This window comes from Apis florea, unplaced genomic scaffold, assembly GCF_048593485.1.
Source record: "Apis florea isolate Af1SG1 unplaced genomic scaffold, ASM4859348v1 contig_3798_pilon, whole genome shotgun sequence".
Classification (NCBI taxonomy): Eukaryota; Metazoa; Arthropoda; class Insecta; order Hymenoptera; family Apidae; genus Apis; species Apis florea.
In genome coordinates this window covers 2530458-2555153 of record NW_028256860.1, presented here as the reverse complement: position 1 = coordinate 2555153, position 24696 = coordinate 2530458, and the positions used below count along the sequence as shown (strand labels likewise).

At 32.1% G+C, this 24696-nt stretch overlaps 1 protein-coding gene across 4 annotated transcripts in view; it reads left to right on the top strand.

Annotated features, from left to right (window-relative positions):
• The window catches only part of Nrx-1 (neurexin 1), a 400360-nt gene that overhangs the window by 122680 nt on the left and 252984 nt on the right, over positions 1-24696 (top strand). For all 4 annotated transcript variants that reach the window (XM_031915441.2, XM_086915817.1, XM_086915818.1 and 1 more), the window contains 2 exons: positions 10495-10642; positions 22238-22297. In XM_031915441.2, the coding sequence (XP_031771301.1) occupies positions 10495-10642; positions 22238-22297 (208 nt within the window). The remainder of the gene's footprint in view (positions 1-10494; positions 10643-22237; positions 22298-24696) is intronic.

The window sequence follows — 24696 nt, the reverse complement described above, 5'->3', positions numbered from 1 at the left end:
TAATAATAGTAACATTTAAGCGATTCGTGGCAAGTCAAAAAATTAATCGATCAAATACAGATTTTAATATGAAATCTTATGAAAAGCAACTTTTATTGAAACAAAGAGAAAACATTTATCCACCCATGTTGCGTTTCATTCTAGCGTGAATATGCATGAACATATGTATAAAAAAGTAAATAAATCATTTCTCATTATTCACGAACGAATTCACGTCACTTTTTACGCGGAATAAAATTTGCTCGATTTCCTCGAAATTACACGAGAGTTCAATTAAATAAACAAATCGATAACTTTCAAAAGAAACAGACAGAATATCCGGATCGCATTCGTGAGTGTCAAAATGTGTTCAGGGAGGGTTGTAAGAAGAGGGTTGTGCAGGGTTGAACGACATTCGAAAAATAAACGAGGAGCCGTTTTTCCTCGCGATTCATCAAACGGTGCGATGCTTCACCGTGAAAATTTCCCAGTTATTTCGAGAGCAGACCAGGTTTTATCGATTCGCGAGGATTCCTCGGGTTCCTCTTCGAGTCACGGAACGAAACGAGGGATCCACAAGGAGGTCGAAAAGCGGGTCGGTCTGTGGAATCGCGAATAATTTTATCCGTATTGCTCCTCCTTGTTCCAAGACGATTCACCGTCGCAGTTACGAAAGAGAATTCTGAATTCACCGTTCCTTTAGCTGGCCTCGTTGTCGCGCACCAGAAAATGAAAGCTAAACGGGACGACGGGGCCGTGCACCTTTGATAAATGTTTGACGAGAGTTTGTAAATTGTGAAACTTTGAGGAAGTGAATGAACATGGCTGACAGCTCTGCAAATACTGATACCGTTCGTGTAATCTCTATTCTTTCTTCTTGGGTTACCTTTTTTTTTTTTTTTTTACCTTTTCAATCCTTTGTTATGCACTCGTGACGAGGGATTTGCACGGTTCTGAGACCGTTCGAGAGATACTGAATGGATAAAAGTGGGGAAAGTGGTGTGGCGAGATTAATGATTGCACGGGGAAGAAGAGGAAAGGAATTGAATACTCGTGCATTTGATCGAGCGATCACCTCGTTTGGATTATTAATTTGTATTGTTGTTAATCTTATTTTATTAACAAGGATACGTGTGTAATGTTGTATCGCCTAATTTGAACGAATGTTTCGCAATATTTGATATAATTTTCTATGATATTTATTTACACAAAGTAAATATCTAATATAATAATTAACTGTCTATAATTAGATTATATTTTATTTATGTAGCTGAAACGATTTCAAACGAAACTTCGATATTTCGTATGAAAAAAATGTGAAAACGAATTAAAAATTTTATCATCAAAATCCATCTAGAAAATAAAGAAAAATATACCAGTTAAAAGACAATTTTTGTTTTATCCCGATATCTCAATCGGTTGCCGAGATATAAAGACTCGAAGTGTTCATTTAAGACAGCGCAGAAATTATGAATGAGTTGGCGACCTTCGTTCTTCCTGGAAATGCGTACTACGTTCTTCCAGGAATCGCGTCTGCCGCTTGTCTACAGTTTGGAATAGGTCAGTGAGACGAGGTACGAGCGAGAGATCCGAGTAAGCAACAAGGACGGGGATAACGGATTAAAAAATTACCCTTTTCTTTACACGACGATATCTCGGGAACCGGAAGTGGTATCGAGATAAATGAAAAAGCGTTTGAAAGGGCAAGGTTCCACGCTTCTAATGATCGCTCATTTATTGATTAAAAGTCATTACGTTCGGAGTTATAGCGGTTTAAATTTTTTCGAATTTTAATAGGATTTAATAAGGTGTTTGTAAACGATCGAAAATTATTCTTTTCTTTATACGATGATATCTCGGGAACCGGAAGTGGTATCGAGATAAATGAAAGAGCGTTTGAAAGAGCAAGGTTCCACGCTTCTAATGATCGCTCATTTATTGATTAAAAGTCATTACGTTCGGAGTTATAGCGGTTTAAATTTTTCCGAATTTTAATAGGATTTAATAAGGTGTTTGTAAACGATCAAAAATTATAATCTTTTCTTTATACGATGATATCTCGGGAACCGGAAGTGGTATCGAGATAAATGAAAGGGCGTTTGAAAGGGCAAGGTTCCGCGCTTCTAATGATCTTTGATTCGTCGATTAAAAATCATTATCTTCGGAGTTACAGCGATTCAAATTTTTTCTAATTTTTAATAAGGCTTAAGAGTTTCAAGATAAATATTAAGTGCACCAATCTTAATAAAAGGATTAATATAAAAGAAAAATAAGACAAATTGTGCGAGTGATACTGTTCACATGATTATTTTGACTGCAACAATCTTTTGTCGATAGGATAATAAACTCCTGCATCTATAAATTGTGTGCCCAGCAAGCGGAGCGTTGGCTGCATATTAAATTATGTTGTCACTAATAACGTGTTTCGTCGTAGCTTCTAACCGGCAAGAAATATTGTCGTTCATGGCATAACGTTGGCCACGAGATATACCGAAACGCGATTACATTTACGCTTGGTTCGTTTCGAAACTCGTGAGATGTAATTTTATTCAAATTGTGTTATCAGTCGCGTCGTCACGTAAAGTACATACGTTAAATCCTTGGCTACGATCCTTTGCAGAGTAAGGATATGATGAAAGTTTGGTGTTTAGCGGACGTTTCGTGAAATTGTTAAGTTTCAGACGTGCATGCTCGAAATCTTGTCAATTTATCTTCACATTGGTCTTGCGAATTGAATATATTCGGTCGAAAATACGGTAATAACTTGCAATTTTGTTTCTTTAATTTTAATTAGTGGAATAGTTCAGAGGTTGGTTTCTCATCTAATATTTAATCTTCAAAATGTAAATTTGGATTGAATATTTTGATACACGCGCTATTTAAAAGCTATTAATTTCTAAAAAGTTTTCGAAAAGTTCTTGATTTCTTGAAAAAGAATGTGTTCCTATTTCAAGATTCGAAAATCTACGTAAAATCTCGAACGAAACTGTTAGATCCTGTTATAAATTTCTTTAGAATTAAGTATTGAAGTCGAAATATTTCAATTTGAATATTTAAATAAATTTTAATCAATTTTTAATAAATAACTTTTTAAATCAAAAATTAAGTAAATTGAAATTTAATTTTCAACCATATAAAAATTCCAATCTAGCTTTATATCGTATTATACATTTCCAATATGAAACATTTACGCTTGGTCGAAGATGAATTAAAATTTATTACAATGAAAATGAATATGGCTTCTTATTTTTTATCTAAAGAAATTTAACTTAATAAGTATTATTCTAACGTAAGAAATGAAAACAAAAAATAAAAAAAATCTATAAATTCTCTCACAAAGATGAATGAGACAGTTCCATGTTCACAGTTCCATAAACAAATGAATCTTTTTTAAATATTTTGCAACTTCCACGATTGTTTCGATTTCAAAGAATCGATCCCACGAAACATTCCTCAACGAAAAACGAAAGGAATATTCGTAAACATCGAGGAATTTCCATCGATCGAAAAAAAAAAAAAAAGAAAAGAAAAGAAAAGAAAAGAAAAATACACCCAGGAAAAGCGGAGCAGACACAAGGCTTTGTCCAAACGAAACGAGATAGGTGTTTGAAATTTATGGGCTTAATGTTAGGCACACTTATCGTCACGTAGGAGGAACGAGGCTCTCGTAAATCCTTCGCTACCTCCTCCTCTCCCCCCTCTTTACCCATCTCACCCCCGTGCTCGTACCTGTGCTCGCATACGAGATATGACGAAACTTTGTAGACTGCGAACCGATTTCGAGACTTGTCACAGAGTTTACAATATATATTCTCGCCTCTTCGCCGAGTTTCCATCCAATTTCTGTGTACCAATGGTTCTACGGGGCCGTTCTCCTTCCCTGTGACAAAATTTGGTTGACACTCACGACCCCGTGGAAGAAGGCTCGTCCCCCCCCCACGGACGAAATCGAATACCGCGATTCCAGTCTAGGGGATTCTCTAAATTATCCCCTAGATATGTAATTCTAACGTTGCTGGAGTGCCGACAAGAGGGGGCAAATATTCGAGGATTATGGAATTTGCATGGTGGACAGTGTTTCTCAATTGTTCTCTGGGCTTGAGAATTTTTTTATTGTTCCTTTCTTTTTTGAAATTAGATAGGTTGTGTTTAACGTATGATTGGTAGAATGAAAATTATCTGTTTGGAAGGATGAAATATTTATATGTTATTTTTGGTAGTTTGTTATTTATTCGTTTGAAAAAGTATTGAATATATATATATATAATATTTAAACTTTAATTATTGTTGTCTTTTTGAAAATTAAATTGGATTGGATTAAAGTTGCTCGAACGATTATTCGATAAATAAATCGAGTACGTTTATATATTTGTTCTTTGAAAAGTTCTTTATCAACACGTTAAAAAATTCGAATATTTTTAATTTTCCATATATCATATTTCAAGTAATGATGTAAAATATGTAAAATAAAATTCATTTTTGTGAAGATATGGAAATAATTTTCGACAAGTATCAATGAGTGGAGTAATGCATTTTGCGAACAATCTATCCATCCCACAATTTCTGCGTTCTACATAGCAGGTAGATTCGATTCCTGGCATCTATGGAATTGCCACCTTAATGAACGGTTGTCTCATTAACACGAGATTCTCATTGTATATAGTTAATTCATGTTACGCTGCAATTCGCGTTATGCAAACAACGCTTGTCCCTGATCTTAACACGTCGACACGTCCTTGAATTTACTCAATGCTCTTGCAGTTAGTATCTGCTTTCTACTTTGCCTTGCTTTTGAATGCAATGCAATTTTTTTCCTTCCATTAATAATTTATTTGAATTTTTGCAAGATAACGTGTTTTCAAAAATTTTATACAATATATTAAAAATTACAATTAATTTTACGAATAAACAAATTATTTGTAATATTTCTTTATTATTCTTACCTCTACTTTTGTTGTTATAATTAATTTTTTAATCTTTTAAGAAAAGTTTATCAAAACTTGATAAAATACTAATTCAATTGTTTTGTATCTTCAAATAATATTTATTTATTTTATTCCATGTATTATTACATTATTTATGTACTGATATAGGTAATATCAAAAAATATTTTGTAACTAAATGCATAATGCAAATAATACAGTAACTAAAACATTTAAATTAAAGCAAGCTTAACATATATTGTATGCCAATAATATTTATTTCAAAATATCAATAGTTTGATCCAATAATGTTTGATCTAAAATGTAAATCATTTTCTGTATGAATTTAATTATATAAATGAGATATTCGAACGCTTTCCATATAAAATCACGATGATGAACATAAAGAAATAGAAACATAAAGGAAAGAAAACGTTTCACGAGAAATGAGCAGAATGAATATCAACTTCTTCTTCTTTCTCGTTAACGAGAATGTTTTATGAAAACCCTCTTTTCTCAGCCTATACTTAAAGTCGAATTATTCCACTTTCACTTTATACTCCACATAACTACGAGCTGTTTCATGGCTCAACCCGGTTGCCTCGTTCATAGTGAGTAATTGAGATTACACGTGAAGCCTAATATTCACTGAGACAGAGAAGAATTGTACGTCGAGAATGAAGCGTAATTTTTCTGGAATCAGATCGTTTGAAGGATAATTTGTTATTCTTGATGTTTCAGCTTGAGATGTTTTGGTTGGTATGTAAAAAAGTATATTTTTTCACGACGTTTGATAATGATAATGGAGAGATTGGAACACAGTTGTTTCTATTTGAAATATTTCTTTTGAACGAAGCTTTTTAAGATAGCATATAAATATATCATGTGTGATTGCATAATATTTGTATAATTATTATTTAGAGAAGTATTTGAAGTAACTGATAATGAGTAAATAATATTATATACGCATATATTTATACAATTTCTAGTAAAATACGATTGTAGGAATAATAAATATTAACAAAATTTCAAGATAATAAAAATTTCTCCAATTTTTGCAAAGATTTAATTCAATGAACGATAATTTAATAACTTTTTTCGATAATTCCAGATATATTTTATGATCCTTTTGTTCTGAAATGGATATTTTAGTTCATTATGGTAATTAAAAAGTATACAGAACTACATTCGTTATAATGTTTGAAGTAATTCTACTAATTAGTTCAGATTTAACTTGCATAAATTTTTCGCATTATTTATTTTGTAATAAACGGTAACATGCTAATTATCTGTTTAAAGTTTAATAAAATATTGAAATCTGAGCTGAACAAATTATGCTTGTTTTAGTTAAAAATCACTCATTATGAGGCATGTAATGTTGGTCAAGGATAAAGGATGCAGAATATTTTAAAATCTGTAGCGAGGAAAGACATCTGAAAAAGAATTGAATTGGAATACCGTGAAGAATAATCTCGTTATTAACGAATTAATTTATATATATAAATAGATAACAATTTCAAATAGCGATAAATTCTCAATTAGCAACGAAACGTTATCAATCATCGCACATTATTTCAATTTACTAATTTCCTAATATAACCTTAATTATAATAATTCTCTAAAAAAAAAAGTTATTACAATTTTAACAACGCATTTAACATCTCACCGATGATAATGAAAAAATAATTCATCTCCCTCTTCATTAATATTCATATTCACCATCAAGCCTAGCAAATCGGTATTTAAACGAACACTCAGACTGGTTTGAAAAAAGAAGAAAATCAAATCGTCGCGAATTACAGTCGTATCGATCGTTAAATCACAATTACTTTCACTATCAAACGTAGAAATATTTCTGAAACGAATCCTTGCGTACCACAATCTATCTCTTTACGATTTTCAATTTTCAAAAGGGCGAATCCTCGAGCGAATTGCAGGAAGCACAGGGCACGATTTGCCGAGGATATATACATATACATAAAGCATCGTTTGGGCGAATTTTCATCGCCGGTTCCCAGATGCGGCTTCGAATAAACAGGAAGCGGCGTGTTCGTGGACGTTATTTGTATCTGTCAGCGGGGGTGGATCGACAGAGAGGGGAGCGGCGTAACACGCGTTGGAGCACACTTCTCCGTTTGCACGCGAATATATATACATTCCCATGGAACAGTCGCTATTGATTATCGTGACGTGAGTGGAATCCGAGCGTCCCTTTTCTTACGTTCCCTCGCCTCGTGCCCCGAATACCGGAACCCGATACCGCGCCAATGGCTAATGTTTCCCCGCGGATCGGTAAGGAAATTACCGTGCGTGAAATAAAGCCGTACATCCGAATGGAAAAGTGAATAATAAGTTGTGCACCGATTTTCCTGCATCGTTCCTTCCTCGGTGAAATATGTTTACCTATTCTGGGTGAGGGTGGTTTTCTTTCTTCTCTTTTTCTTTTTATCGAGCTGAAACGAAAAATGATTATGGTTCGACAATATGAAATTTATATTAATTCGTTTCTTTGATTTATACGTTTTAATTGTACGTTTAATTATATTTAATTATTTTAATTATTCTTTTACACTTGTTCGATCGAAACTGTGTTTAAATTACTCGCACCATTGGTTGATTTAAAGAGAGAAAAAAAGAAAAAAATAAAGCGTATAAGAAAAGTGTACACGTAGTAGTAATTCGAAATAATAATTAACCAAAGAGTTAATTATTAAATAAACAAATGATCCTAATTCTTAATCCAGAGATTGTATTTAAAAAAGAAATTTTTACTCGAATATACTGACTTGTAACATTTTGTAAATTTATTCATTTGAATTATCATTTCTTATTATTGTCGCATCATCGTATCATTGGCAAATTTTACTGGATATAGTTCAAATTTCAGACGCGTGAACCCGTCGCAATTATTAACGCGAAAGTTATGCGGGGAATTACAATTACTCGATTACGCATCAAGAAATTCCAACAGGGCACCGCTTTCGCAAAGTATGCGCCGCATAGTTACATAAGTATGTCTCCTGGTGCACATTTATCTCGAAGGTAGCAAAGTCGCAACCCTTATCGAAGAAATTCGTTAAAAATGATATATATATATATATATTTGTATATTTTAAAAAAGTAGAATTAATAATTTTTCTTCTCTTTTCGAAATCCATAAGTCAATCACGAACTTTTCAAAAATTCAATATAGGTGCGAAATATAAAAAGTATCGATAAATATTCGATAACTAAGAAAAGCTGTTCGAAAATAATATAAACGAATTGAAACGAGTCTAGGGAAAAAAAGGAAAGAATTAAAGACGAAGGGAGAAAGACAATGGCGCATCGTATCGAACGAAATTTGTTCCGTTAGGAAGAATAACACCATATCCCCGAAACGTGGAAAAGTCAATTGTAACTGGAGACGATTACGAGTGCTGCAACAGCTATTACAGACCGGCAACTGAAATTTGATTTTGTGCCCCCGTATCGTTCCTCGTCTCACGACTCTGGCCCGCGCCCTGAATCCGCAATAGTCTTGAAAACACGGTTACACCGTCAGCTGATACAAGTGGCTGTACGTGATCCGGTAACAGAGCGCCCTGGGAAAAGTATAATTGAATTAATAAACTACCACGAAATCTGGCGGCCAACTTATTTACTACCCGACAACTGCGACGAGTACTGCAGAGGTCGAAAGCGTAAAATGACCCATCCATCCATCCCCCCCCTCCGATATCTTCGTCCATTTCACGCCCACGATTTTCGAATAATATTATTCGCGAGATGTTATCGTCGAAACTATTTATATATATATATATATATATATTTTTTTTCCTTCTCTCATTTTCATTATCACTTTCTCTCATTTTCAATTTTATATTCGCAATTAGAAGTGATGAAGGAACATTTAAAAATTAGAATTTGAATTTCGAATCGATCTAATACAATATTGTTGTTAATAATAAAAAAAATAGAATTAACATTGGAAAATTGAAAAATTCCTTAGAAACCTGTTTCTTCGTCTCTCAAGCCCTCTTAAGCGCGAATCACCACGCGTTTGTGTAATTTCCAGCGAATAAAGAGCGGAGAACGTACAAGTGGCGTGGATGCAACCACCTTATGAGCGTAAACGAAACGCGCTTTAATTAGTCCGAATGCCACTATGGTCAGTATTACGGTGTTCGCATCTTCCGCGTTTATACCCGTTTCCCTCCTCGTTTACACGCTTTGCTCCGTTAATAACCTTGCGAACGCGTGATCGTCGAAACGAGCCACAATGATGCACGATAATAAGAGTGCGTCATTCTCAACGGTATCAATTGAGAACACGTATAATCAAAAGAAATCGAAAGAATTGGTATTAATAATATTTCAAACGATATATTTATGCACTATCTTAAGAAAACCGAATTCGTTGCACAAAACTCTTTGCATAAAATCTTTGAAAGCATTTTGACTGGTTTGATTCTTTTCGATGTGTAACAACTGTCTAACGAATTAATTTTCTTTTGATCATGCTTCAAAAACATTAATATAAACGGAATTCCGTTCATTAAATGTTCGAAAATTCAATTAATTTTAATATACATCAAATTTCCATTTCCAAAGTGATCGTGAATATTTAAATAAATGGTTGGAACACGTTATTTATAAATCGCGAGATACAGCTAGATATACATGCTCACGATTTCTTTCTCAAGTGGTTCTCAAAAACCGGAAGGCGAACTTTCGCGAACACGAAATTGGTGCACGTATTAGGTTATGGGGTCAACCGCGTTGGTCTAGTCCATTACGTTCCAGTGAATCGTCGATCGTTTCGTTGCTGGCGCGTGGCCATTTTCGGATGACGAAAGATGGAAAAGGATTTGCTCGAAACCGTATCGATTCCGCATCGAAGCGAGACACCGTTCTCGTATTATTGCGACAATTTGATACACGGTGACTTAGTGTATCGCGTTGGAGAAGATTTTCTGAACAAAGATACAATATCGAACTTCTATGTACACATGTATATAAAACTAGGAAATCTCTAGAATTTATAGATTTTGTGAGATTTTGCTCGTTGTGAAAGTATAAATTTTTGCCGAGAAAGGTATTCGAAGGATTTTGCTTCGATCGAGAACGTATATAATAATCTTAAGGAGATTAAAGGGGATAGGAAAATTAATAATTGAAAAATTTATTAATTGGAAAAATTTATTCCTCGATATTTTAACTCGTTTCTGTATATATTTATATATTGGTTGTAAGTTTAATTTTGTGTTTACATTATCCAAATAGAAAATTTATCTCAACGAAACAGTAAATTTATACAGAAGAAGAACTACGACTTTCAATTTTATTCATTTTTTAACAACCGCAAATTTATAAATTAATAACAATATACTTTTGTTACTCGCGATATATCTTTAAATATATTTCTCGAGATTAAAATATCGTTCGAACAATAAAAGATGGGAAATTCGAATCCGCCAAAGAAAATGTACAGAATATACAATCCCCCTTAAAATGAGAAACCCTCTATTCTTTTACACCGGTTTCCCCTGTATCGAGAGTTCGCTTTGATGTCCACAGATACGTAAACGTTACTTTCCATTGTTTGTCGCAGAGTTTACGCAACATGATGACAGCCAATACGACGGATGCCTGTGAAACGCGTGATCCCTGTCAACACGGCGGAATCTGCATATCCACCGACAGTGGACCCATCTGCGAGTGTCGGTCCGGCGATTATGAGGGTGCCTATTGTGAGAAAGGTAGGTTGTTTTACATCCTGTAGCTTTGTTGTTGTTGCCGAAACGGATGGACAGATAGATTTGTCCCTCGTGGGTTTCGATCCTTGATCTTTGCTCTTTCGCAGAAGCTGCAAAGCGATAATATAAGGACAAATGAAAAGTTCGTTGCTATTAGTGGAATGTTGAATTTAACATTCTTGACGGATCACATCATTCCCTTCGTTTAACGATAACTGATTCATTTGGTGGATTTATATCGATCGATGTGCAGATAAGTGTCTGTAATGCTAGGCTGACTAGTAGGTAACAGTTCTACATTACTAGCCTGACAATTACGTAACTCGTTCTACTCGTTTGACCTCAATTGTTTGATTGTAGTTGTCCGACCATACTATTTTACTTGCTTAACCGTGGCTGGTTTATTCTACTTACTTGACTTGTCGCCATATGGCTTAAGCTAATTTACACTACTAGTTTAATTATAACGATTCTATATTATTAATTGAATTCAATTATGTTATTTAATAGCGTTTTGTAAAAAAAAATATAAGAACAGTGTCTTTTTTTTTTAAAATAAATATCATAATGCAAAAAATTTGAGACAAGTGGCTTTAAACAATTAAATTTGACACGTAGAGCGTTGTAATACAAAACACTTTATGGTGGTTTAATGATTCATCTATTATTTATTTCATTAAAGATTTTTTTTAAGCTTTTGAAATTTATATAATGATAATTATATAAATATTAAATAATTAAAAAGAATTGTTATATACTATTATATTAAATGTTTCAATACACATGATAATTAGATAAAATTCAATTAGCAAATTTTGATTGTAATTAACCATAGAGGCATCGAAGTTCTATCATATAAATAATGTAAAATATGGTGTAATAATGGAGAAATCAATTAATATTCATTTTCAATATGATATTGTACAAAGTTTAAGTATATGAGTTTATACAAAATGATTAATTAAATCTTAATTAAGCCACTCAATTAAATCTCGTTCCAATCATATTTCTTATATTAGGAGTATCTCATATATAGCTCGTTTTATTATTAAAAATTCACTGTTTATTTCATCAACATTTTAACGATCGTTCAAACTTTAATTAGAAACATCAGAATGAATCAAGTATCGTGAAACATTTGACAAAATGGGTTTCGTTTTACCTGTAATCGTTTAACCACGTCCGGAATAATTTCGTTCTACGCGATATCCCGAATGAACTTTGACTTTTGCCTTCGCACGCTATTAACTAGGTGAAGCATAGGGTATTTCGTTCATTGTACACCGATAAAATATCACAAACGTTCTATCGCGCAACGATAAACTTCAGAGTATAAATTTTACGAAGCATTTCAAGGAAAGATAAAGAGCTCGATGTCTGAAGAATATGAAAGTGTTTTGCGAGCGGATTTTGAAATAATCGAATCGAGCAAACCAGTTGCTATTTTCCTTTTTAAATCGAACAAGATTGTTTATGCTTTTTTAATTCAATTTTATATCTAGAAGTTGAAAAAATTTTAAATTTTACATTATTACATACAAATGTACAAATTGATGGAAAATAATAGGAAGAAATTTAAAATTCAGTTTAACTATACGGACATCGTTCAATCGAAAATAATATTTTAACAAAAGTTCAAAGGGAAACACAATTCTTTTGCAGATCCAATAATAGAGATAAAGATGAATTTCATTTCTTAAAACACAACTGTACAGTTTTAAGTATATTGATTCGGGTATTTCCTACAGAAAAATATTAACCCACTTTTGAAAAATCACTAATTTGAAGTTTTATAATTCGTGTCAATTATCATCTTTTGCATTAAAAATTATCAATTGTTATCCTAATGCATCGTTATCGAAAAAAAAAAAAAAAGAAAGCACATTGAAAAATCTTTCGAAATAAATTTGGATGGAACGATCTTGAATCCCCTCCACCTCGAAGCACCGGAAGCACGCACTTTTTCTCCTTCCCTCCTACGAAAAATCATGGAGGAATGCGGGATCACGTCCGGGCAAATTTAAAATCGTCGTGAGCGAAATTTCATGTTTCTCAGGGGACGAGCGGGATTTACTTTAATTGCGATTTACTATGCGAAGTAAAATTCCGTGGCTCAGGATGCACTTACGCCCCCTCTGCTAATGCTGTCAGACGTTCGACGTTTGTTTCCATCCCGAAAAAGGGTGGCCGCCAATGAATTCAACCCGACACTGCCCTCTCATTATAATACATTTGAATAAGCCTCGAATTTTTATCCCAGGAGGAGGGCGAATTCTTTCCCCGCGTTGGAGGGAGGATTTGCGAAATTAGCGGTGTAGTTTGTATTATGGACGGGGGTATGAAGGGCGGGATTCCGTTCTAACTCGAGCAGGTGTACGGTCGAATTTGGATCGTATGAATAAATTAGTTGCAATGGGCGAATTTTTCTAATCGATCGAACTGAAATTGCGAGGAAAGATGACTCGTTAGAATATATATTGTTGTCGATTAAAATATATTTTAAACAATGTAGTGTCTAGTAGTTTCTTAAATTGTAACACTTGATATTTGTTTTGATAAATTGATTTAGAAATCGGTTCAATATTTTCAATTTTCAATTGATACAATATGACACAAATGAAGTTAATGGAATGAAACGGAGAATTGTCATTCGTTTGGAAAATTTCTTAAATACAATATTCATAATAAATGTTTCTCTTCTTGAAATCTCTCTTGTTTATTTTATTTATATTATTTTAAAGGAATTAAACCAAGGTTTCATTTTCAAATATATTATTCTATTGATAAATTAGATGTTTTCATTTTGAATTTCATATGATATAAAATATACATTTGCATTAAGCAGAAGCAATATCGCAGAATAATTTTTATTTGCATAATATAATGATATTATCATATTCGATATTTTATATTTTATTTCATGATTTATTCTCTATTTTGAATTCAGAAAATAAACATATATCATCCCGTTTTATTAGGATTAAATATTTTCAGTTATTTTTAGAATGGAATCGCTCTAGAAAAAGATGTGTGTTCAAATAATAGGTCTTTACAGATCCTCTTAGTACAATTTTCGCATTAAAATCCTTCTCATGTAACGAAGGGGAAAAGGCACAATTACACTTGTCAAGTCGTTTTAAAGAAGAAACTTTTCCTCCTTCGATATTACAATTTTCGATCTTCTTCATCCGGTTTCTTCTTCATCCATTATCTTCACAGGCAATTGTTAAACAATCGTGCATTCGTTTCAAACTTTAGGATCGCGTGTGTTTCAACCATTTTGATAGTAAAAACCTCGTTCCAAATCTCGTTCGAAAGCTCATGCATTTAAACGCGCTCTCTTAACTTTCGAACAAGTATTTCTTTCAACTCGCCACGGCACGAAGCAACATTACAAACGGCCATTTAATTTAAACAATACTCGAGTACACAGAGAACGCATTGATTCATTGATTATTCACAATCCTTCAGTGATTAATAAATTTCTTTCTTGATTTAAACGAAACGCGATCTTCCGAGCCCAATAAAATGGGTAAAGAGCATTTTCTCTTGAATAAGATAAAAAATTCTCTTTCTCGAAATATTTCATCGAGATTCAAAGGCGTGTTTTCCTCAAATCTGTATACAACGATAAAAAGTAGAAAGAGCGGTGAAATAAAAGTGAAATAGAATTTTATGCCGAATCCTTTGTGTCATAAGAATCAATACGTTTCAGAAATTCGAGAGAAAGAAAGAGGAAATTCATGAAAATTCTTCGTTGAAGTAAGGTTAAGAGCCAAGGAGAACGATTTTTGATTATCATGCTCTTACGTAGATATTTCGATGTAATTTCGAGAAAGCAAGGATTTTATTGGCCTTATTTATTTCGTTTGATTAAAATAACGTATATAAATTAATCTGTGAATTATCAAATATTGCAAATATTTTGATGTTTTTAATAAAATTTAAAGGGCTGAATGAAATTTAATTGCAAATTTTATTAATTATCGATGTATTTTACATATTAATAATTCATATAATATCTTGTTTACTTTTTATTCCAATTCTTCAAATACAAATCCAATCGAGAGTATGTAGAGTTTACTTAAAATACTTGTACGTCACATAGTCGTCACATCAATTGATTTTGAAAGAAAAACATTCTGGATAAAATAGAAATTATTAATAAATACCATTCAGGTTGAATTAAATTTTATTAACATCGCAAAAAGTATCGAAAAATACGAACAATCGTACTATTTGATCAATAATTAAATCCTTCTTTCGAAAAACAAATCCCATAAATAATAAAAAAAAATCCAAATTGACGCAATTAAAAAAAAAGGGATAGAAAAAAAAGCATCATCCAGATTCAAACCGTGAACAAAATAAATTCCTTTTGTTATTCCATACGCTCGTTCGTTAAAATGAAAATTTCGCTTTGGAGACGGTTTCGATTTTCGTCGCAGCAACCCACGCCACGCCTATCTACTTGCCTCCTTTTATCGCCGTTTTCGCTTCCTTGTTATTCACGGCTGTATCAATGCTTTAAATTAATCCCATCTCCGCGCCGGAGCTCATTGTTGCATAAAATACGCGGCCGCTCGTGCCGCGAATTTATAGCGCGATTACCGGGATGTAATGCACGCTCCCAGCGTAAATCATTCTTAATTCACGCTTGCCTCGCTTGCGAGTGTCTCGAAGCGTGGTGAGGCGTAAATGAAATTACACGCGATAGGAGGTATCGATGAGGCGAGATGAAAAGAGGTAGCTTTCGTCCAATTGATTTTTCCCTCCTTTTTTTTTTTTTTTTTTTTTTTTTTTTTTTTCATTTTCACTCGGCTTTTTCGAAAGCCAAATGGGGAAGGGGAGGTTTCAACTTGGGTTCGAAAATTCGATAAAAAGCGTATAAAATGTACAACGTTGGGGATTAGAGAGGAGGGTTGTACAGTTGTACGTCTGTTTGATCGGTTTATAATGGGGGAGGGGGAGTGATACATCGTCGAGAACGATTGTTGTGTTATTCTATAATTAATTCGGTGGGTGCTTTGTGTGTATATATATACAGTGCTCGTTGTAATCTAATTGAGGATGCAGTGTGTATCAGGGAATTGAGAGAAATATGGCAATTTCATTTAAATTCTATTGTTCTTTTTTTTATTATGTTATTTATTGGAAAAGATCTAATTATATCTGATCCGTGTAATGTTAAATAATAATCTCAACGTAAAGTAGGATTGTTTATATTAGAAAAATCACGAAAATATACGGAGATATGAATATTTCGATTACGCAAAATAAATTCTACTTTTACTTCGTTTCCATTGTTTGAGAAGAAAGAAAGTTTTCATAATAATCAAATTATACAGAAGCAATAAATCAATAATAATATCGATAGTAATATTAATTCTAAAGAAAATCGAAATACAATGCAAGTTTTTTTCTTAAAGAAAGCTGAAAGTGAGGAAAATAGGTCACGATACGCCTGTGCAATAAATGCTTCGATTGAAAATTGAATATTCTGATAAGCATCTTCAAAATTTAAATTTATCGTATATTTCTCTCATTCCAATTTTCACATATCCTTATTTTTTTTTTTCGAGCCACTCTCAAACAGATTATTAAGAAAATTTCAATTTCGAAAATTTCGACGCATTTTTCGTGCCGCTCTTCAACCCCTCCTTTTGTATAGCGGGGAAATCGTCGCTTTCTCTGCGCTATTTGCAAAAGATCCCGGCGGGCTGATTATTCTGACCCTAATAAATCCTCCAGTTCGTTTTTCTTCCCCTTGCTCCCACCGCACCAGCGGCTCTCCATCGCTATTTCATCGTCCGTTTCTTTTCCCTCCCGCGAAAGATCTGACACTGGAGCTTCAACACGGTCGTTAAATCGTGGAAATTACGTTATATCGCGCGTAACGACCGCCCCCGTATCCTGTTGGAACAGGCAATCGTATCTAAGTAAAAACGTTGAAAAAAATTCCACGTCGATGAATTCCAGAATTTATTCTTGGTTGATTTAATCTTAACGACGAGATGATCACGTTATTGATCACGTTGTGACGGGAAACTGAAGTCGAAGAATTATTAATTGGAATTATTTAACACGTTTTCGTACGTTGTGTATTATTATTGTTTGCTTCGAGGAATTGATGAAAGTAATGGTGAAATGTTGAACAAGTATCGAATCAATGAAATTATTGCAAAAGAATATATATACAGGAATATACATAGGATAAGAATCGTTCTGTTTTCGTTATTCCTCGTCGTCGTATCCTCCATTTGTCTTCGTTTATCGATTATCCGTTCTTCGATATTGTCACAAGTTTTTATAACACCTTGTGCGTAGAGTATAGCACGGCTACTTTGACAGATTTTTTATGATCTTAATGCTCTCTTGTCCAGAAGATCGTAAAACGTGGTGCATTGTAACATTGAATTTATAACTAATGTCGTTGAATATCTGTTACGCTCTATTATATTCGATGAAATTCGAATTTTTAATCGTTTCAAAAAATGATTATCAAATAGTAGGAATATAAGTTTATTGAATACAATCTTGAAAGGCTTTTTTACTCCTCGTGTAATTTATTAAAAATTATGTGATCCTGGAAATAAGGAGATTTGTATGTTTTTAATGCTATCCTCTTAGTAACAGTTACAATATTCGCACTTACTTTTACCAATGTCTTTTACGACATTAATGTTCTTAGGGAGGAATATGATAAAATCTCGTTTATCTAGTTAAACAAGCATCTTTTTTACACATTTTCAACTTTTAATCTTCCCTATTTTTAATCATTTAACGACTCCCTCTTCGTTTTTACTTCTTTACATGTCTTGAATTATTTTACTTGGAACAATAATTTTAATTGTAATCTCTATTACATATCAATTTACTTGAATACGTGATTAGAAAATTATTAATATCACCATTTCACGTTGCAATTATACTTCGAATATTTTTCTTCTTCAAGTTTAAAATCTAATCTACCATTGATATACAAAAATTTAAACTAGAAAGTAGAAATAGTAGAAATAAAAGAGTCAACAACGATCAATCAAAGGCTTATAATTCCAATAGTTCTAATCTTGCCAATTTTCTTAGATTCGTCGAAGCAAACGTTATTGTTAAGAAAAATTCTCATTAAAAAAAAGTCGTAGATGATCAAGATCCAATTTCTTTTTCGACTTCAAAGATCAAGTTTCGAGTTCCCATTTTCAGAATTTTCCCCCGTCGTTTCGCAATTGTATCGGCCGATGGAATCTCAATTGTTGATCGATTGTCTCGTGAAGTGGAGTGGAAGCGTGATATCGACGATATAACGGCGTGCAAGGTGAACGAGGAGTGCTAGCATCTGTTTTGTTACCAATGGGCCGGCTTAACCTTTCCTCAAGACTGTTGATTACCGACCTACATACATCCCTCCCACCGATACACCCTCACATTTCCACACTCGTCGAACGATTCAATCCCGATTATCTTAATCAATCGTCGTAATCGATCGATCTCCGTTTCGTTAATCGATCTCGTTCTATCCTTTGTGCCAGCACTGCTCTTGCGTGGATTAGTGAAAAAAAGAAAAAATGTATTTAATCCATTGTTGCACGACGAAAGATAAAACATATCAAGAAGAGTAGTTTCATTAAATAATAAAACTCGAAAAACTTGACTTGGAGAAACTAGTAATTTTCGATAAAACTTACTTATACTTTCAACTTAGAGAGGCAAATATTTTTTCTTTTTTTTTTCTACGCGCAATTGGAGAATGCATCGAATAATTTAGCCGTTATTTCATTACGAAGTTTGGATGAATTTCGGGAAGCGTGGCAAATACGCGTTATACAGTGAATTAACAAAACATTTGTCAGCGTAATGAAATAGTTAAATGAGATAGACGAATTAGTGGATGCTGGTAAATGAGAAACGCGAACACCGGTCTCGCTAAATTGCCGAGGTGGTATTTCCTCCTTAAGACCGTTGATTGTTGACCCACTTCTGCGTTCACGAACGCTACGTACAAATACCAGGCCGGCTTCTATCTATTCTACAAGTTCCCCAAGTCTTTTAAATGAATTTACCTTTGACAATCTTCCTTTTCGGATATAGGCAGGAGAAGTGTGTAAACTGGTGAAGTTGTCTTTCGGAAGAGCATTATTAGAAACGGTTTACCCGATGAAAATTCTCTTTTACTGGTTTTTAATCCTCGAAATTATTAGCTGGATTATAAGCTGTCCTTGATTTCAATTTAATCTCGTAGAGGGAAAAGGTTGTTCGACAGTGATACGATATAATCTCACATTGTAATTTAATAATTTTGTAAATAAATGGATAAGTGCAATAAAAGTTAATCAAAGGAGAATAAGGAATAAAGAGTTGTACGAGTTCTTCGGATTTTTCTGAGTACAAGTAAAATTAAATATCTGTGATTACTTATTATCGTCATAATACTAATTAAGTTATTACAATTCTAGAAAGATAAGTAAGAATGGTAACAAATGGTTTCTAATGAAGATCTTAAATATGAAAAATATATCTTCATGGAGAAATTTTTGCATCGATATTGAAGAATTTTCAGTTATTTAATAAATTATATTTTTGGATTAGATTAGATTTTTAATTAAGATGAAAGAACAAATGTATTGGTCAATGTGAACTTTAATTAACGTATTGTAAGATTATATGATATAAATATACTATGTTTCCAGCAGGAAGTAATAAACTGACAAGTATAACACAAATGGTAGACACAGTAGTACAGGCTGACGTACATAAATCATTAGACACGTATTAATGAGAAATGCAATTATCGACTCTGCTATTATAATCAAATACAGTTGTACGTACAAACTAGATCCACTCCAGGCTATTTCCTATTGACCTATTTCTATTAATAGCGATGAACAGCCTGTATTTTCCTATATACGCATATTTAAAAGTGGTGTAATGCGAATACTCGAGCAATAGTAGTCGATAATTAACCACTCACTAATTTCTCTTGATTCCTCTTAAAGTATTAAAATAATAAAAATAACGTCAAATATAATACAATAAGACATATAGAAAATTCACTTTCACAGAATTGAATTTTGATTACAAGTTGTTACAAGCATTAAAGATGACCTCTAAAAATTTTTTTAATTTAATTTGGGTACACGTTTAATCGAGTTTTAAGATGAATTATGTTAGTGTTGAAGATTGTAAATCGATTTAAAAATTGTCTGAAAAATCATTGGAAATTTCTGAGTTGAAATTTATTTAAATTGATTTGATACAAATTTAAGGATTTCGTAGGGAAAAATCTTCAAATAATTAATTTTGCACGAAGCTAATTGTTATAGATATTATCCTCCTACTTTTTATTTGATTTCGAAGAATCACCCTTTCAATTTTTACAAAATATTTCGTAGCGCCGATTTATTTCAATAAATTTAATATAGAATTCAAAAAAGATATATTTGATTAATTAAACTCTTCGATTGCGTAATAAAATTCTTTCGAACGAATGATCCATTATAGCTATACCGAAGTTGAATAGATCACTTAGTTAATAGCAGTGTTTAGTCATGGTTCGCCAATCCGATCATGATCTGCTTGTAATTCGTGGCCGTAAACATTCGATTAATTCAGGTAAAATAGTCACGTTTCATTGCCGGATTTTACTAACGGTAATACCATTGTTTAAACATCGATCTGCCACTGTTCCCAATGATTGCACATAATCGAAATACAAAATGAATCATAAACCAAGGAAGCTGTTTTTCAATTCAACAGTAGCAATGGCTTTATTTAAAGTGAAAACTGATTATTTATTTAAATATATTTCTTTATCAATGTTTATGCAAACATATTTGAATTTATTAAAAAAAAAAGAACATAAAGAAATTCGTATAAATATAAAGAATACAGGGAAATTGATTGATTTATTTACTTAAATTTCGCCATTAACTGTACATGAATTATATTGCATATACTACACATCCTATACAACATAATGTATCTATAATATACACATTACTGTATTACTGCACCACATACTATAATTTAATCATATTGCTAATGAGATATACATATAATTTAATTACATTACTAATGAACCATAGGAGAAATCCCTTTGATGGCGTACATTTACATCAATGTTATTCAATCTATTAATTACTTAAAATTCCACGAAGAAATTCACACGTTTCTATTATTCCTTGATCGTCGATGGTTAAATTGTAAACACGACGGTTCCTCTCGAACTGCTCCGGGCTATCGAAAACATTTCGTGGAATTGGAAGGCGATATCAGTCGCGTGTATCTGTTTGTGCGGGGCAGGGAGCGGATTATGATGTTTACGAGGCGCGAGGACGCGATAACTGCGAAGAAGAGGCGAGAAATGTATTTTCGATTGTTTCGTGCGGTGAACAAGTCGTTCGCGAGGCTTTCTCTTCCGCGTTGCGAAGGAACATGGAAGAAATTGCGTTGAAGATGCGTTCGTGGAAGGTGAGTTTTTTGATGTGCAATTTTTTATTGTTTTCTTTTTATATGATAGTGATATGATAGGGTTTATAGGATGTGAAAGTGTGAAAAAAGAAGAAATAACTTGGACATGATGTGAAAAAGTTATTTTATGATGAAATATTTTGTGTGATAAATTATGTGTATAAGAGATGTGTTATTTTAAATTGTATTTTAATTATTGTTTAACATTTCTTCAAATACGAGTTTTTTGTTCTAACTTGTTTAACTTTCACATAGATTGTTAATCGTTCTGATACTATTTAGTTTAGTTTAATTCTATTAGAATTTAGATTATTCTTATTTTAAAAGTTACTCATTTTTTCATCAATTTATTATATTTCGTGCTATTACAATATCTTATTCATTTAATGTAAAATATCATTATCCTTTCTTTATAATAATAAGGATATAAGTATAAGACAGTATTAATAACAACAAGTATTGTAAAAAGGATATTTTGTAAAAAGAAAACGTGATAAGGAACTTAGTATGAAATAAGAAAAATTAATGATTTATTATAATATTATCTATTAGATCGTTATTGAAACGTAAAGTTTCATTATAGTTTTCATTCTATTTAAAAATATAGAAATATGTATTGTTCTTTATATAATAATTTTATTTTAAAGAATCATTATGTTGTTCATAGAATATGATTATTTGAAACGAGGTGCGTAAAAAATATTCCTTTTATTCAAATTTTACTTTCTTCAATCTTAAAATTATTGACAATGAGATTATTATGAATAATTCTTCTCCTTTTTATCACTTTTCAAACCATTCGTTATTTCTTCCTTTAATTAATCATTAACATTTAACGATTTGTTATTACTATAATTTAAAACAATATATAATTAAAAACGAACAATTTCGTACGTGCCTCGTTTCAAGAAACACTCTGTTCACACACAGAATCTATTCTCTACAATATCTGTCGTCGTATCTTTCATAGTGTTCTCTCTCATAGTGGTCACAATCCTTCGTTAAATTAGTATAAAAGAAAATATCACGATCCAGGTGGAAGGGACTATCGATAATTTCGTTGAATAGTTTTATAAAAAGCATGGTTCAGTTTTTTACTTTCTTTCTTTCCTTCTTTCTGTTTACACATAGAAGCATGGAGCACGGTGCTGCCTACGGCGGGTGCTGGTGATTACTGGGCGTGGGACTACAGTGAGTCACGCTAATTACTAAGCTAGAAGGTCCACGTGGATAACGTGGTCCTGGCCTAGGTAGAGGTATCAGTTAGTGTTGATCAGTAGATCGTAGCTCTGGGTTGATATGCATATAGTCAGATGTCGCATTATTCTTGTGCACCTGGACCATCGTCACCCACATTTCCCTATTAATCTTTTTCTCTTCTCCTATTTTTATCGAACATCGTGCGATTGTATCTTCGATACGAGATATTTTCGTGACACGATCGAACGAAATCGAAGATTTCTTTCTGTTCGTGAAAACAATGGTGATAATCAATCGATCGTGTCACGAACATGTCACTTTGAATTTATAGTTAGAATGTTTGTCAAAGACGTTGATTAATCTTTTTTGGTTAGCGATGATAGAATTAGATGCAAGTATATATACTAATTTCATCCCTCAATTTTTAGATGTTTTGAAATTTTGTCAGTAGAATTTGTGATTAATTTGAAAGTAGGATTAATATATGAGAATAGATTAAATTGGTTTAACGTTGGCAAAGATTAGTGATTGAAATTTTGTTTACGAATTTTTAGAAATTTAGTATTTAAATGGTGTTCAGATTTAATATCAGAATTAATTTTGAGTATCAAACAAATGAGATTAGATGATAAAAGGAAATTAAACAGTTTCATCTTCTTTCCAAAAAAGAATATTATAAAGATATTGTAATAAGAAATATTTATATTTCAAATTTTCAATAATATTTTTCTTATTCTATTACAGAGCACTATTATTTCAATTGCACTATTTTCTTGATAAATTAAAAATTATCAATCTAGAAACTTAACCCTTTCGACTTTAATGAGACATATTTCCAATTTTTTATAGAATATTATCATCGATTGATACATAAATTTGATTTATATATATCCCCAACTTGATACTATTTATTCTAAAAAAGAAAAAAGTCAAGTCGAAAGAGTTAAATCCACGATTTTGTACAGATTTCCTCTATTTTCTCTATTTATTTCTTATTATTACTTTCACGAATGTTTGTATAAATTCTGTTATCTTTCAATAATTCCAAGCAATTCCATAGTGCAAAACAGATAGAAATTGGCGATACATTATTCAAAAATGAAAAATAAAAAATACGTAGAATTTTATATTACCCGCGGAAAGTTAAGAAAAGTTTTCCCAATTTCTTCGAGATATACGTTATAACACGCTTTAATGTTGCAATTACAATGCCTATATCGTGTACAAAGATTTAAGGGTGAAACAGGAGTCGATAAATAATGCGAGAAATTTAAAGTAAACGCAGACGAAGAGATTAATCGGAATAATGAATCTCTTCCGTCCTTTCTAATCTTTGTTTCTTCTATGGAAAACGAGAATGGAGTAAGATAAATCGTATCTTGCTACCCTGATTAATCTTGAGCCTTACGCCAGAGATTCTGTAGAAAGCAGATCCTATTCAATGTAGATTTTGATCGAACGTTATTTAAATTATAAACAGCTATTAAAAGATTAAAATTTTTTTTATCAAAAGATAACTTGTATATGAACTCGCGTAAAAATCAAAATTGACTAAATTACAACAACATCAATATTTCACCTTAGAATTAGAATTCAATGATTTTTTGTGTGATCCATTAAATTTTTTATTTAAGATTTTTTTTATTGAAATAAGGTATTGATAATTTAATTGTATAATTTTATAGCATTAGGAAGTTTCAAGTATTTGTTTTATCATACTTTTTAACGTAATACAAGAGGTATTTTAGATGTGTTCAAATGATTAAAAAAAAAATTAAGGCAACGAATAATTATCTACAATTCAATTGCATTTTAGATTGCAAATCTCTCAGATGATTAGCAAAAATTTTTCGCGTGCCTTCGAGAAATGTTCGTGCAAAATGGAGATATAGTGTTTGAAATACTTGTAAAGTGAAATTTAAAAATCTTCATCTAACACAATTCGTTATCATATCGTAGAATAAATGATGAATGAAACGTCCACTTCCTGAAATAAAACGAAACGTTCCCTTTGATATTTCTCTCCTTACGGTTTTATCGATTAGTTAATAAATAAGAAGTACCAAAGTTACCCGTTTAAAATCACGCACATGAGAAATTATATTTTATGTTCATATTTTTGCAAATCATTTATGAGGTGTAAGAGTTGGACCAAAAGAAGTATTTAATTATTTAATTATTCAAAAAGTGTTAAAAAAAATAATAATTTTAATACAATTTTCACGTATCACTATCATTTAATTTCAGTTTATGATATATGATATCAACACAATATTTATTGGATCTTATTTAATTAAATTTTGTTAAAGAAAAATTTCTTTTGCAATAAATCTTGGAAGCAAAACGTTATAGATGAAATAATTAAGTTATATAAAATAATGTGTATCTAT